This window comes from Peromyscus maniculatus, chromosome 14 (assembly GCF_049852395.1).
Source record: "Peromyscus maniculatus bairdii isolate BWxNUB_F1_BW_parent chromosome 14, HU_Pman_BW_mat_3.1, whole genome shotgun sequence".
Taxonomy (NCBI): Eukaryota; Metazoa; Chordata; class Mammalia; order Rodentia; family Cricetidae; genus Peromyscus; species Peromyscus maniculatus.
The window spans coordinates 71423965-71439815 of NC_134865.1; the positions used below are offsets into that span (position 1 = coordinate 71423965).

General features: G+C 46.6%; 1 protein-coding gene across 2 annotated transcripts; it reads left to right on the top strand.

The window, feature by feature from the left end:
- The first annotated feature begins 741 nt into the window (after positions 1–741).
- Psmc1 (proteasome 26S subunit, ATPase 1) lies at positions 742–15851 on the top strand. Of its 2 annotated transcripts, none has more exons than XM_006991808.4 (11): positions 742–1362; positions 4337–4390; positions 5294–5390; positions 6637–6761; positions 7782–7967; positions 8153–8281; positions 9247–9343; positions 11706–11895; positions 12620–12771; positions 13629–13783; positions 15506–15851. In XM_006991808.4, the coding sequence occupies exons 1-11, from the start codon at positions 1360–1362 to the stop codon at positions 15638–15640; spliced, it is 1323 nt and encodes a 440-aa protein (XP_006991870.1). In that variant the 5' UTR covers positions 742–1359; the 3' UTR covers positions 15641–15851. The 2 variants fall into 2 exon arrangements, with proteins under 2 accessions (XP_006991870.1, XP_076407336.1); XM_076551221.1 differs by lacking the exon at positions 742–1362 and adding an exon at positions 1585–2986.

Genomic DNA, 15851 nt, shown 5'->3' on the forward strand with positions numbered 1-15851 from the left:
GGACTTGGTGGGGTTCCTTGGGGGGGGGCACAAGAGTGGGAGGGTAGTGACTCCGTAAACCCTTTACTTCAGAGTCAAAAGTTTGACTTAGTGTGTATTTTATCAACCCTTGGCAGGAAAGAGTGTATGTGCTGTGTGTTAATAAGTGAAACATCCTTTGTGTCCCTAAAATGCCTAAGTTAATTTGGGGCTGCAAAAACAAAAACAAAAACAAAAAAACCTTCTATTCGGCACAATGCAAAGTCTTGAGTACCTGTTAATGGAAATTTCTGGACGTAGAAAGGGTAGTTGACATTTTTGTGATGTTACCATGGACACATTAATAATAAAAAACGTTCCACTACTTTAAGGAGTAATTTTTTAATGTTTTAAAAGATTCAATTAATGTGCCGGGCAGTGGTGACAGAGGCCTTTAATCCCTGCACTTGGGAGGCAGAGCCAGGCGAATCGCTGTGAGTTTGAGGCCAGCCTGGTCTACAGAGCGAGATCCAGGACAGGCACCAATACTACACAGAGAAAACCCTGTCTCGAAAAAAACATAAATAAATAAATAAATAAATAAATAAATAGATAGATAGATAGATAGATAGATAGATAGATAGATAGATAGATAGATAGATAAATATTTAAATATTTAAATAAATAAGTATTTATTTAATGTGTTTGAGTGTTTGCCTGCATTGATTATGCGCACCATGTGCATGCATTGCATGCTGGGGCCAGCAGAGGACGACAGATCCCACGGCACTGGAGTTACAGGTGGCTGTTAGCGGCCACCTGGGTCCCCTGCTTATCACTGCTGAGCCATGTCTCTCCAGCCCCTCAAGGGTAATTTTAACACAGTATTTGCGATCATCAGTCATTTGTCATGGGGGGTGGGGGGGGGGGGGAGGGGGACTCACAAGTTTAGGAGCATTCTTAGGAAAATTGGCAAATTCCAGAAACTAAAGAACTTAAAAGCTGTGTACGCGTCAACTTCTCAGTCCCAAGTACCATTCCAGTTCTTGGCGCAAATACTTCTTTCCGGTTATAATTTTTGCATAATTTAAATTTTTTTTAATTTTCAAAGTTGCCCTAATTCTTTGATAACGAAGACCCTTGTCTTCAGTTACGGACAACAGCCCAACCGTAGCTATTTAGAATTCCCTCAGGTCAGCTATTTTTAAGTTCTGCCCACAAGTGTGTAACCAATCCCTGCCTGTACCAAGCAGCGAGGGACGAGCCCTTCGCGCTTAACTTCGCCCTGCAGGGAGTTGGTCCTTCTAGGCGTCCGTAGCTTGTCTTAGTCACTTCCGCTTCTGACGGGGTCGTTTTGGTGGCTGCACTTCCGGCGGCGGCGGCTAGGACGACCGGGAAAAGATGGTGAGTGACTCAGGGTTTCGGCCGGTGGTCGCGGGCACCGAAGGCGGGAGGAGGAGGCGGCGACGCGGCCCAGGCCTGGGCCCCGCGGCGAGCGGAGGGACGGGAACGCGGCGCTCGGGGTCGGAGCGGGTCGTGCTCCTCGGCGGCCGCGGGCGGGCGGGACGGACGGACGGACGGCGGCCGCGGAGTCCCGGGGACAGACCTGCTGCGAGCCGGGCGGGTAGAGGTTGAAGGGCTGGAACCGAGCCGGGCCGCCCGGCCAATGCCGGGTGACAGCGGCTGAGCCACGGAACCAGCGTGGAACTCGAGCCGCCGGCGACTCAGCGCTGTCCCGTTGGGCCGGCGTCCGGTCTGGGTGCTGCGGGTGGCGGGGGAGCTCGGCGGACCGCGTCGCTGCCCCCATGGGCGCTTCCACTCTAGAGAAGGGAGACAGTAAACATGTCAGGGAGCGGGAGCGGGATCGGGCAGGGCCGGGTCAGCCATCGTTTCGTGGCTGTGTTGTAAGAAGCGGCTGTTTTTCTTAGGGTGTCCGCAAAGGACCCCCGAGGATGTGAAAGCTGAGTAGAGACCGAAAAATTGAGCGAGTAAGGGAGTAGTAATCCGTGCTGATACCGGAGGGAAGCAGGGGCCGGGCAGAAGGATTAGAAAATTCAAAGGACCTGAAACAGCCTGAGATGCGAGGCCAGAACACACAAAGGCCCTGTGAAGAATTATGGAAAGTATTCTGAACATGCACCGGACATTTCTCTATAGTTGTTCTTATTCCTTGGAACAGCCCCGAAGATAATTATTAATATTCCCGTTTTAGTGAGGAAACTGAAAAGCAGCAAGTGGCCATTGGTGGAATACAGACCCTATGTTTTCTAGAGCAGTTAAAACACCCAGGGTTTGCTATAGAGAAGACCTTCGTGTGATTTCTGCCTTTATATCTTACAAGCTTTGTAGCAATGTGCATAAACCTTTTTGGACCTTGGTCTTTTTGTATGTAAATGCAGGGGGTAAAGGATTAAATAGCTCAGGGGTTAAGAGCACTTGCTGCACTTCAGAGGACCCAAGTTCTGTTCCCAGCACCCGTCCTGGAAGTTCACAACCATCAGTAACTCCAGCTCCAGGAAATCCAGTGCCATCTTCTGGCATCCTGGGAACACACACACACACACACACACACACACACACACACACACTTTTAAGGAAAGAAATCTCTTTTTAAAATCAAATGAGATAATATTCCAAGAATGCTTAGTACACTGCTCAGCATATTTTAAGAGCTTTATTAAAGGTTTAGCTCTTCTTCTTCTTTGAGACTGAGAAACATGTAAGGTATCCCAGAGATGAGGAAAATGGCTTCCACCTGTAGCCAAACCGGAACGGTTTGAGAATGGTAGATGAACCTGGGAAGGCTAGGCATGCTGAGCCGAGGACCATAAGGAACAGCTGATGGGTTTGAGGAGGGCTGGGTGATTGGCTGATTGTTTTAGAGGGTCATAGCTCTCTCCTGGGAGGCTGAGGGTCAAATGAGGCAGGGGCGAGAAGAGAACGGGGGAGGGGCGGAAGATAGAGACAAGAGTGTGAAGGATACAACCATGTTGGATTTGGACCAACACCCGTGAAGCCACAGTGACAGGTACAATCCCGACCCAGTAATCTATCATTAGAACCTAATCCATAGAAGTGCTAAGGGTGTATTTGCTGTATTCATTTTCAGCAATAGGTGGGAAGGAGCTGGTATCATCCACTTAAGGACACCAAGCTCAGTGGAGGATCCTGATTCACCCACAGCCACATAGTCTAGTGTTCGGACCAGAATTCAGATTCCACAGGCCACGTTCTCAGGCTTGTCAACAATTCTTCCGTCTGTGGCGGGATTAATGAAATCTGTCTTGGGATTGTGTTGAATTTTAATGGTAGTGAGAGAATAATAGCACAGATTGGGCCCATAATAAACACCTCCTAAGCATTGGTTGCCTCAGACATGAGCACGTTTCCCTAGGAAGCAAGGAAATGTTCTAACTTGCACATCCGATTTCAACATGACTGTCTCCTAGAATCTCTTTTTGGCCCTTATGTACTTTCAGAATAAAACACAAAGTTTTAAGAACCTTGCATGTGGTGGAACATGTTTGACATTAATTCTACTCAGTAACGCTGTGGTGGTTTTGTCTTGATAAGGAAACAGCCAGTATATTAGTTAGAGGTTCCTTCCTGGGCATGACTGAAGGGAGCTGAGTGGCTTCTCTGATCAGTTACTTAACTGTTACTTGTCTTTAAAACACCACCATTGGGCTGATGAGATGGCATTTGACATCAGGCTTGACCACTGGAGTTTTATCTCCAGGACCCACAGATAGAGGGAAAGAATCAATGCTTGTAAGTTGTCCTCTGGCTTGCTTCCACATGTGTGCCCCGGCATGTGCACATGCACCCACACATGCGCTAAACTATGTATTTTCACAAATATATTTAAAATACCTCATTGAGTCATTGCCCTGTGTTCAGCAGTTTTAAAATCAGAAATCCCAGTGCGCTTTTAATACATCAAGTAACACCTTCAGGTGACAGCCTTTCATATTGAGAAGAGAAACTTGTCCAGGACCCCCACGCTGGCAGGCCAGGAGCATGGTAGGGTGCTGTCAGAATCTTCTGGAGAGAGAAATGGTTGTGTAATGTGTGCAACAGCTTTCCTGGAGTCTGGGGTGTAGCTTATATTAAAGCATGTCAAGTTCTGAACCTCCTGGTTCAGAGGAGTGGTCTCTGTCAGCCTCCTAGTGACAGCTACATCACAGAGTGGGTCTTGGTTCTGAGAGATGGTTATTTGCAGAATCTCTCCACACTGAGGGCTTACCTGGGCTGCACGACTCTCAGGTTTCTAAGGGTTACAATGGGTCTTGTGCTGTGTTTTAGAATCACAGTACTAGTGGGGTGTTCTTTTGAAGTGATTGTATTCTGAATTTATCTTTGTCCTTTCTTTTGACAGGGTCAAAGTCAGAGTGGTGGCCATGGTCCTGGGGGTGGCAAGAAGGATGACAAGGTAAATAAGAAGCAAGAGATTTACATGATCTCATGTCACTGTGGAAACTGCCAGTGGGTCTCAGTGAGTTCTTCGTGGAGCCACAAACTTTAAAAAGCCAAGTGATGCCAGGCGGCAGTGGCACACACCTTTAATCCCAGCACTTGTGAGGCAGAGTCAGGCGGATCTCTGTGAGTTTGAGACCAGCCTGGTCTACAGAGTGAGATCCAGGACAGACAGGCACCAAAACTACACAGAGAAACCCTGTCTCCAAAAGCAAAAAAAAAAAAAAAAAAAAAAAGCCAAGTGATGTAGTAGCTGTTTTGGTAAGCTGGATTGCAGGTGGACCACCTGTGTCCTGTTTCTGAAAAGCGTATTGGCCTGAGTTAATGGTTGTTAAAGCATGAACACTGGAGAAGTTTTAAAGTAGTGTGCCTAGGTGTGTAACATACTGAGGTGGGAGAAGTGCCTCGCCTTACTCAGACTTTCGGCAAGTAACTCAATTCTGACCTCTTTGTACTCACTAAAAAATCTGAGTCTCTGCCATTTCTATAAAGAGATCACGTTCACTCAGTACAGTTCAATCTTAGAGTGCAGGGATACGTAATCTGCTTTATAAAAGACAGTTATTTTACAGACCTAGCAGGCTGTATTTATATATGTAACAATAATCAAAACGAGGCCATCAGTGTAAGTGGGACGTGGGGGGTGATGACAGGGATTGGAAGGATGAAGAGAAGGGGAAATAATGTAATTACATTTTAATTTTTTTAAGTATTAATAAAAAGGACAATTATATACACATAAATAACCTAAAAGATGAGAATATTTGTACCCCCTAGAAATAGATGGTAGCGATACAAAATTAAATGCATTTTATAATTTCCTTGTGACTTCTTTTTCCTACTCTTCTAAAAACTCAAGGACAAGAAAAAGAAATATGAACCTCCTGTCCCAACCAGAGTGGGGAAAAAGAAGAAGAAAACCAAGGGACCAGATGCTGCCAGCAAACTGCCGCTGGGTAATGACCATGTCCTCTGCTGTCTTCCTAGCTCCCGGGGACTGCTCTGCACAGAGTACAGTGTGTAAAGGGAGGCAGGAAGTGGGGAGACGGAAGCACCAAGCTGTGGTTATACCCTGGTTCTCCTTAGCTCCTGTGGAGCCTTCTGCTGGGCTGGTGTAGAAGTTATGCTTCATCTGAAAATGCAACGTTAGATGAGAGTGTCTCATGCTAAGAGATCCCATTCACAATGCGCTGTAGTGCACACCTTTAATCCCAGCACTCAGGAGGCAGAGGCCAGCGGATAGGTCACTGAGTTCCGGACCAGCCAGGGCTACATGGAGGGACTCTTTCTCAAAAAAAAAAAAAGAAAAGAAAAGAAAGAAAGAAATCCCATTCATTGTCTTTAAATAGCCAACCCCTCTGAGGTATTAAAAATGTAAGTCATTTATTGCTTTGTAAATTTTCTATTACTTTACAGGGGGCACACACGTGCTACAGTGTGCTTGTAAAGGTCAGAGGACAGCTTTTGGGAGTTGGTTTCTCCTGTCACTTTTCTGGGGATGGAACTTAGGTCATTGGGCTTGCACAGCAAGTGCCTTTACCCACAGAGCTTTATCTTGACGGTCCTGTTGTGCTGTCCCGGCTGCCCTTAGGTTCATGATCCTCTTGCCTTAGCTTCCCGGGGACTGGGGTTAAGTGTGCCCTGCAATGGAAACTACAGTTTACAAATCAGTCTCAGTCTCAGAAACATTTTCATTCTGCAAAATGAAGTATTACGGTATTAAAATTTGGGTTGTGCCTGAACTTAGCTTTATTTTTTATTGATTTTCAAGATTTATTTTATGTGTATAAGTGTTTTGCCTGCCTGTGTATAGGTGAACTGCGCGTGTGCCAAGCACATAGTTTGGAGCTGCCATGTGGGCACTAAGAACTGAGCTCAGGTCCCCTGCTAGGCCATTTCTTCAGCTCCTTTATCACAGTGTCTGTGTACACAAGTGTGCATACATGTCACAGTGTACACAAGTGTGCATACATGCACACTCGGATGCAGTTGTAGGCATGTGGAGGTCAAAACAGCTTACAGGACTCAGTTCTGTACTTCTACCATGTGGTTCTGAGAGATAGAACTCAGGGCTTCAGGTTTGGCACTTTAACCACTGAGCCATGTTGCCAGCCCTTTCTAGTGGCTTTCTGATGAGCATAAAATAAGATTTTATTGTAAAATTTAAGTTCCAGATATATTAAGCCTTATTTTTATTTACAGTAACGCCTCACACTCAGTGCCGCCTAAAATTACTGAAGTTAGAGAGAATAAAAGACTATCTTCTCATGGAGGAAGAATTCATTAGAAATCAGGAGCAGATGAAACCATTGGAAGAAAAACAAGAGGTGAGTGGAAAAGTTTCTGGAACTGTCTTCTTTACTAATTGAATGCGATTTAGAACCTAAAACTGTCATCAGGTGGGATTCAGGTAGTCGGACCTCTGCAGGCCTCTTGGTGGCTAGCTTTTAAAAGCATTCGCTGCTTTGGGCCCGGAAGATGACCCAGCAGGTAAGAGCACTGGCTGTGCACCCTGGCAACCACGTTACCCTGTGAAAAGGTAGAAATCCAGGTGAAGTGCACATCTGTAGTCCTGGCACCCTATAACAGGACAGGAGTATTGTTATTTATTTCTGCTCTTTTTGGGGGGCCTGCAACCCACCTCCCAAATAAATCACACACAGAGACTTATTATTACTTATGAATGCCCGGCCTTAGCATGGCTTAGTTTCTTGCCAACTTTTCTTAACTTAAACCTTTTGCCTCTGGGTTTTTCTGTTCTCTTTCTTCTGTAAATCTTACTCTTACTCTGTAGCTTGATGTGTAGCTGGGTGTCTGGCCTCTGGAGTCCTCCTCCTCCTCTCGCTCCTTCTTCTCCTCCTTCTATTTATCCTGTCTGCTTGCCAACCCTACCTAATTCTCTCTCCTGCCTCACTATTGGCTTCTCTCATTCCTAGATCTTTCCCTCTCCCAGATTTCTCCTTCTATATATCCTCTCTGCCTGCCAGCCCTGCCTATCCTTTCTCCTGCCTTGCTATTGGCCATTCAGCTCTTTATTAGACCAGCAAGTGTTTTAGACAGGCACAGTAACACAGCTTCACAGAGTTAAACAAATGCAACATAAACAGAAGTAACACACCTTAAAAGAATATTCCCCAACAAAGGAGGCAGAGACTAGAGAACCACCCAGAAGCTCTCTGGGTAGCCAGGAGTACACGCACAGCAAGTTCTCTGCTCTCTGCACACTAGATGCACACACACAGAAAACAAATAAGGAAAAAAGAAGGCGTTTGCTTCTTTGTAGCTCTAGCAGACAAACGGATCATCTAACTTAAGGGCCAATGCTTTTCCTTCTTGTTCATATTTAGGAGGAGAGATCAAAAGTGGATGATCTCAGGGGGACTCCCATGTCTGTGGGAACCTTGGAAGAGATCATTGATGATAATCACGCCATTGTGTCCACATCTGTGGGCTCAGAACACTACGTCAGCATCCTGTCATTTGTGGACAAGGATCTGCTGGAGCCAGGCTGTTCAGTCCTGCTCAACCACAAGGTGAGTTGCTGATCTTTAAGGAAACCCACAGGAGTATGTCCTTCCTTAGACCTGGCTGTTTGTCCCAGAATTGGCTCACCAGAGCACTCACAGGATTGGAGAGAAAGACACTGTAACTGGTACTGCTTGTCATAAACAGGATGAAGGGACCTCATGGTCACATGTTAAGACTTGATCCTTTGTAGGTACATGCCGTAATAGGGGTGCTAATGGATGACACAGATCCCCTGGTCACAGTGATGAAGGTGGAAAAGGCCCCCCAGGAGACCTATGCAGACATTGGGGGACTGGACAACCAAATCCAGGAAATTAAGGTATGGAAGGGACCTCTGAGCTTTTATTAATTAATTCCAGCTGTGGATCTTTTTTTTTTGTTTGTTTGTTTGTTTTTGTTTTGGTTTTTTTTGTTTTGTTTTGTTTTTCGAGACAGGGTTTCTCTGTGTAGCTTTGCGCCTTCCCTGGAACTCACTTGGTAGCCCAGGCTGGCCTCGAACTCACAGAGCCTGGCTCTGCCTCTCAAGTGCTAGGATTAAAGGCGTGCGCCACCACCGCCTGGCTCAGCTGTGGATCTTTATGTGTTCTGAACTGTTAGGAATCAGAAGTCACAGTAAACTGTGCGATAGTCCTGCAGCATCTTAACACTTTGCATATTTCCCGTTGAGTGGGTTTTGTGTGAGAACGTGCTGTTCCTAGCTGTGCCGACTTGTGCTGTTGTGTGGAGGTGTCTGTACTTACACGGGCTCACACAAGTGCTGGGACGAGGACATGATCCTGTGCCTGAGTGGCCCTAGAGCCTGGGGAGAAGCGGTTGTTGGGGTGACTGAGCCAGCTCTCTGCCTGCTCTCCCCATAGGGAAGTCAGTGAGGGCTACCCCAGGCCGCCACGGTTGACCTCTCCCACAGTTGGGACTAGTATGTAATGTAATACCCTAGTGGGACCCCCTGTCAGGACATCTTCCCGGGTTCTGGCTGTAGTTTAATCAAAGAGGGTGAGTTTTAACTTTCTTCAGTCTTACTTTGCTCCAGAATGGCTTAAATGATGCTCAAGGCTGACTTCTGGAAAAGAAAAGGGGAGCAGCATAGCCTAGAAAGAGAGGTAATAAAAATTCCAGTGAGATGCTGGCCTCTTCAATAGGCCCTACCGGGTGGAAGTCAGGTGTATCTCCTTTTAAAAGAATGACTTTTCTACTTATTCTATGGAAAGCAAGATATTTTCATGTCAAATAATGCTAATAACTTCAGTTAGACTTTCATTTTTACCGAATGCTTCTTCTCTGTAGGAATCTGTGGAGCTTCCTCTTACCCATCCTGAGTATTATGAAGAGATGGGGATAAAGCCCCCTAAGGGGGTCATTCTCTATGGTCCACCAGGAACAGGTATGCCATGTTGGACACTGTAGACAAATCACTATCTCCAGCAGCACTGGCAGAATATAAGACACCACACACAGGTCCTTGGCTTAACTGGGACTGGGTGGGAGGGAGAGTGGCATTCAAAAGGCCCCGGGTTCAGTCCAGCAAACCAGTACCACCCTGTATACACACAACACAAACATTCTCAACCTTGGTTGGCTGTGCTGGTCCCAGCCTCAAAGGCATGTGCACAATAATCTGGAGCATGGCCAAGCCTCAGACCCGTAGTGGAGATGGCGGCGTTCAAAGTTCTACTGAGGTGTTTGGATCAGGTCTATCTACTGGTGCAGTAGCACTAAGTAAATGTTTGTTGGATGATGATAAAAGTGCATACACATTTATTCATTATAGTTAGTTGTCCTGAGCTGTAGAGACCAATATGTAGCAGTGCTTACTCTGCAGTTGAAAACAGGAGTGGTCGGTCATTGTTGAGAGAGCTGACATTGAGTTCTAACTGACCTGTGGTCAAAGCTACCAAGGGACTGAGAAGTCCCTTCCTCCAGAAGCCTGAAGCTAGAAGAAAAAGCCGCCACTCTGCTTCATCTCATGAGAAAGTAAAGCTACCATGAGGCCGGTGCTGAGCCCAGGGCCACAGAGCATTGAGCTGGTGCGGGGCTGGAGCTGCAGCACTGTGCACTGGCCTGCCAGCATGTAGTGAATGGATGTGGACACTGCAGTGCACGGTGGGCGGGCCTGTCCGAGGGGCAGGGCTTGTTCAGGGATTCCCTGTAAGCCGGCAGCTTCTTTGGCTGCTTCTGGACACTAAGATCTCATCCTCTTAAGAGGCGCTACTCTGTCTTTACCGCCCTGGTCGGTCCGTGGCCAAGGACAGCATCATTACCACATGTTGTCACAAAGTTTGGCCCTTGGTCATTTTCCAGCTGCCTAAGGCCAATTAGGCAGTTACAGTTCTGCCTCTGCATCCTGAGCCAACACCCAGCCCTCTCCCTTTCACAGGGGCCATGGTCTTACTAGCTCTAAAAGTCTTGAATTGAGTGCTCTGGTGACTGGTCTTTGGAGCTGGGACCAGCATCCACATTGCTTAGAGCTCCCAAGTAAATTCAGTGTGCACAGTCAGCCACAGTTGAGAACTTGTTTTGTGAATGTGTGTAACCTGAAAGAAAGTACCAGGGCCTAGAGCAACATTGGAAACACCATTTGAGATCCGTGAGAGGAACTGCCTCCATTGGGAAGGGCATACCACAGACTGAGACGTCTCCTAAGCTTCCTTCCCCAGCTCTCCTCTGTGGGCTCCATTGACTGGTCCTGCTTTCAGTATTTGGGCCACTCACAAGCCCACCCAGTACCACCTTGCTAGTAGTGGACCCTGTGGCCTGTGCTGGAGGCTGCTTTGTGTCCTAGGGCCAGGCCTAGGGTTCCCAGACAGTATTTTATCACTGATAGTTCCATAGCAGTTATTTGGTCTTCTAGTCTTGGGTTGGATGGGTTAAGTTTTGTTTTGTTTGTGTGTATGTTTGTTTATTCATTCATTAGTTTTGACTTAGGGTCTCATAAAGGCCAAGCTGGCTTTGAATTCACTATATAGTTCAAGATAACCTTCAACTTCTAATCCTCCTGCCTCTACCTCCCAAATGCCAGATTCTAGACATGTACCACCATGTCTGGCTGCATTAATTTATATGCAACTTAGAATGGACCCAGGAAAAAACTCCTTTCCAAAAAAACCAGATTGTTGTATTGCTAGTGCAGAGGTAATTACCGTGATCGTTTAGGGCAGTGGCTCTCAGCCCTCCTAATGCTGCAACCCTTTAATACAGTTCCTCATGTTGTGGTGACCCCAACCATACAATACTTCATTCCTACTTTATGTCTGTAATTTTGCTACTGTTATAAATCGTAACATAAACATCTGATAATGCAGGATATCACGACCCACAGGTAGAGAACCACTGCTTTAGAGGCTCCTTTACGCTCAGGTGTAAAAATAACCAAGTAGGGCTGAGAAAATGGTTCAGTGATAAAGGTGCCTGCTGCACAAGCCTGGCAACCTGAGTTTGATCTTCGGAACCCATGTGAAGGTGGAGGAAGGGAAGGGCCTCTGCGAAGGTGTCCTCTCCTCCACGTGTGTTCCATGCACATGACCCCCACACACCACACAACACACAATTTTTTTAATGAGAAAAAAATAACCAAGTAAAAGATACTTGCTGACGTTATCGTGATGACGTTAAGAGAGTTCAAAGCTGTCGGAGTATGTAGTTAGGCTGGGAGAGCAGAGCACCAGACAGCTGCTGGTGTGTGGTGAGGGGTCTTAACAGCAGCTACATGGTTTTCTCCTTTGTCTTATTCTTTTTACCCCAAATAGGTAAAACATTACTGGCCAAAGCAGTAGCGAACCAAACTTCAGCCACCTTCTTGAGAGTGGTTGGCTCAGAGCTTATTCAGAAGTACCTGGGTGACGGGCCCAAACTTGTTCGGGAGCTGTTTCGAGTTGCTGAAGAACATGCACCATCCATCGTGTTTATTGACGAAATTGATGCCATTGGGACCAAAAGGTAGACTTGCCCTGAACTGTTGTATGAGATAAAACAGTGTCAGGCCCTCCCTGTGTAGCAAGTCCTTGCTGTGCACGGCCCTCTGCATACTTGGCTCTCGGACCTCCATGGGCCTTAAGCACCCACCCAGGCAACGTCTGGAGACCATTTGTGTCATAGCACTTGCATGAAGCCAGTACCATCCGGACTCTAGGGGCTTGCTGTAATGATGGTTGTCTTTGCCCTCCAGTTAGTGGGTTGGGCCATCAGGCACCAAACAGGGAGACAGAAAAAATGATGGAGCTGAGGCACTGAGTTGCTGTGCAGATCTGTGGTCTGTGATGTTGGGAAGTGTCTTCATCTGTGCTGCTGCAAACACAATGGCTGGGTGGATTCAAAAGGCAAAAGCTTGTTTTCCCTCTGTGCTGGGGCCCTAGCATCAGCGTGTGCTCAGGGCCGCCTCTGCTTCCAGGATTATGCTTGTTCTCAGTCCTCCAACATCCAGCAGTCAGCAGAGAAAAGGGGCCCGTGCCAGCTCCTCCAGCCTTTTTAGAAGGCGTTAATCACTCATCCATCACAGTGGCCATTGTTAAATGTGAACTTTCCTGACCAGAGCACAGGTGCTGATAATGTTTTGCCAGAGTCATAGGGGGCAGCCTTTGGGCCAAGAAAAGAAGGCTGGGTTTCATGCTGCGTGCTTGCTTTTAACAGAATGGCTGGGTCTTTGTTTCTTCTTTTTCTAAAGATATGATTCAAATTCTGGAGGTGAGAGAGAAATTCAACGAACAATGTTGGAACTGTTGAACCAGTTGGATGGATTTGATTCGAGGGGAGATGTAAAAGTTATCATGGCTACAAACCGAATAGAAACTTTGGATCCAGCACTTATCAGACCAGGTCAAATTTGCTTTTGTTTCCTTGTAGAAAATTAATGAGTTTGTGATTGAAATATGCTTTGGGGGATGTTATACAACGGTACACAGAATGGCAAATACTATTGTGTGCATAATTTACCAAAAACACATCTACTTGACTGGAGAGGTGGCCTAGTTAGAAAGGTGCCTGCCTATCAGCAGGAGGGCTTGAATTTTGTCTGCAGAACCCATGTACAAAAGGTGGGTGTCATGGTGTGCAGCTGTGACCCCCACCCCCCACCCTGCACTGGGGAGGTAGAGACAGATAGTGGGACTTGCTGGCGGGCCAGCGTGCCTAGCAAGCTGCCTTTGGCAAGCTCCAGGTCAGTGAGAGACACTGATCTCAGGAAACACGGTGGTAGGTGCCTGAAGTTGTCCTCACCACATGTACACACACACACACACACACACACACACACACACACACACACACGAGTTCAAGTCTGTCTCCTTGAGATCCCTCGCTTTCTAGTTCCTCCCCATACTCAGAAGTTCTAGCCTCAAGCGTTTGCTTTCATCCCTAAGGAGTCATAGGCCATGATTTATTGTTTACATTCAGGTAGCACTGGAAGCCATAATTTGCAGCTAGTTTTTGTAGTGTTTCTAAGGTAGACACTAATGCCATTCAAGATCTCCCTGGTTTATTCCTGAAGGTATCAAGTCAGGGGCTTAAGGGGGCTCAGTTCAGATGTAGATGGTGACAAAGCACAGAAGTGAGTGTTCACTTTTTAGGGTTTGTGTGTCACCCCACATCATCGTCCAACACCTGTGGGTGGCTAAGGCTCTGAATTGGAACAGTCTGGGTCTGAATGGAAGTCGCTGAAAGCTTTGTACCTGCAGGCCGCATTGACAGAAAGATTGAGTTCCCTCTGCCTGATGAAAAGACCAAGAAGCGGATCTTCCAGATCCACACAAGCAGGATGACACTGGCTGATGATGTAACCTTGGATGACTTGATCATGGCAAAGGATGACCTCTCTGGGGCTGACATCAAGGTGAGTAACTGGGTGGGCTGGCTTCCTCGGGGAATTTGGTCTTTTAGGGAAGACTGCAAACTCTAGGGGTGGCACTTAGGCCAAGTGTGTGGATGCCTCGGTTTTACCATCATAGTCACTTGGTGGCTTTAATATTATATCCAAATGGAAGATTTGCTTTTTATTCAAAGTCATTTAATGCATTAATCTGTGAAGTAAATGACCACACCCCCGTGAACCCACAAGGATCAGTCACTAACATTGTTGACCACCCACTGTACAAGGCCTGAGTGACCTGCTTGAGTAAGTCAGACTTCATCTTTAGTCCTCTGCCAGGAAAGTGTCTGCTGGGAGAGGTCACCCCAGAGCTGCAGAGGCCCCCCACACTGCACTGTCGTTCCCACCTTGTGTTGATGAGCTACTCAAGTTTACTGTTGGTTTTGTTGCAAATGAGTTAGTACGTTTCTCCTCGGCTGCCCAGTCTTTATGTCAAGGCCTTTGAGCAATGAATGTGGTGCAGGCTCCTTTCCTTCAAGGAGCGGGGTCTTCCTCAGCATGGGTCTTAGGTAGAAGCGGCACACTGAGTGCTTCTCCGGGCCAGTGCCTGCACTCAGGTCATTAGCATCAGTCCCACAGAACTGAGTTAAAGAGCTGAGTTTTTCTTTTTCATTGGAAATTACTTTTAATTGTACTACATAAACTTTTCTTAAAATTTTCCCAGCATTCAGAGAAGTACATGTATACCCACATGCCCATCTCCTACATTGGCTAACCTTTTCCTGTCCTCATGCACACCTGCTTTTTGGCTGAACCATTTAAAGTAAATAATTTGATGACCATTTCCACACAACATTCAGTGCCAGGATTGTGGTATTTTTGCTTTGTTTGGCGTTGTTGTTGTTTTTAACATTTAATTTTTAATCATGTGTGTCTGTGTGGGGGAATGTGCACAGGAATATAGGTACCTGCAGAGGCAAGAAGAGGGCATCGGAGTCCTTGGAGCTGGAGTTCCAGATGGTTGTGAGCCCAGAGTGGGTACCAGGAACCAAACTCAGTCCTCTGCAGGAGCAGCATGCACTCTTAACTCCCAAGCAGTCTCCTCAGTGCCCTGGATTGCATTCTAACGCATGTGTCCAAGGGCTCTTGTTTCACTTGGGCAAGAACTACTGAGGAATGTATTAGAATAACTACTGTATGCCAACATAGCTAACAGGAATATGTGTATGCTCTGAGTCCAGGTAAATGAAATGGGCATACACTCAAGTCCCTGCCTTTGGGCCTATCACTTGCTCCATCTCCTAGAAATATCTTTAATGAAAGTAAAGCTACAAGAATTTACTGACTGGCCAAACCACATAGCTTGTCAGAACCTGAGCCACAGCTCAGAACTCCAGGTCCCTGGGCCAGTTCTCTCCCTTAAAGTCTTCCCAGTTTATACATCTTGGATTCTTTCAGAAATTATGATGCATGAGACATTTAAAAAATAACCTGTTCCCAAATGAGCAACTGTGTTTAGTCTTATACTTTATTTCAAAATATCTCTCTGAATTCCGTAAGATAAAAATAAGTGTTTCAGCTGAACATACTGGGTTTTTTTTGTTTGTTTGTTTGTTTTTTTGGTTTGGTTTTTTTTGACAGGGTTTCTCTGTGTAGCCCTGGCTCTGCCTGTCCTGCCTGTCCTGCCTCTGCCTGGGATTAAGGGCATGCCCCATTAAGCCCAGCTCATACTGTTCTTTCTTTCAGGCAATCTGTACAGAAGCTGGTTTGATGGCCCTGCGGGAACGCAGAATGAAAGTTACAAATGAAGACTTCAAAAAATCTAAAGAGAATGTTCTTTATAAAAAGCAAGAGGGCACCCCTGAGGGGCTCTATCTCTAGTGACCCACGTTTGCCTTCAGGGAAGTTAATGCATTCCCCGACCTGGGAAGGTGGGAAGCTGCCCCAAGGAATCCATTTTTCCAGTGAGTTTCGCTGGTAGAGCCTATCTCGAAGGATGCTGTGCAGGGTGCCCATCAGGCATCTCCATCCGTGGGTCACTGTGTTGTGCTGCTCTCTGCTCCCAATAAAGGGTTGTCTGGTTTGCTTTCTA

Coding starts and splice junctions, on each gene's coding strand:
- Psmc1 (XM_006991808.4), top strand. Junction 8,282..9,246: donor ACCAAATCCAGGAAATTAAG/GTATGGAAGGGA, acceptor TCTTCTCTGTAG/GAATCTGTGGAGCTTCCTCT. Junction 12,772..13,628: donor TCCAGCACTTATCAGACCAG/GTCAAATTTGCT, acceptor TTGTACCTGCAG/GCCGCATTGACAGAAAGATT.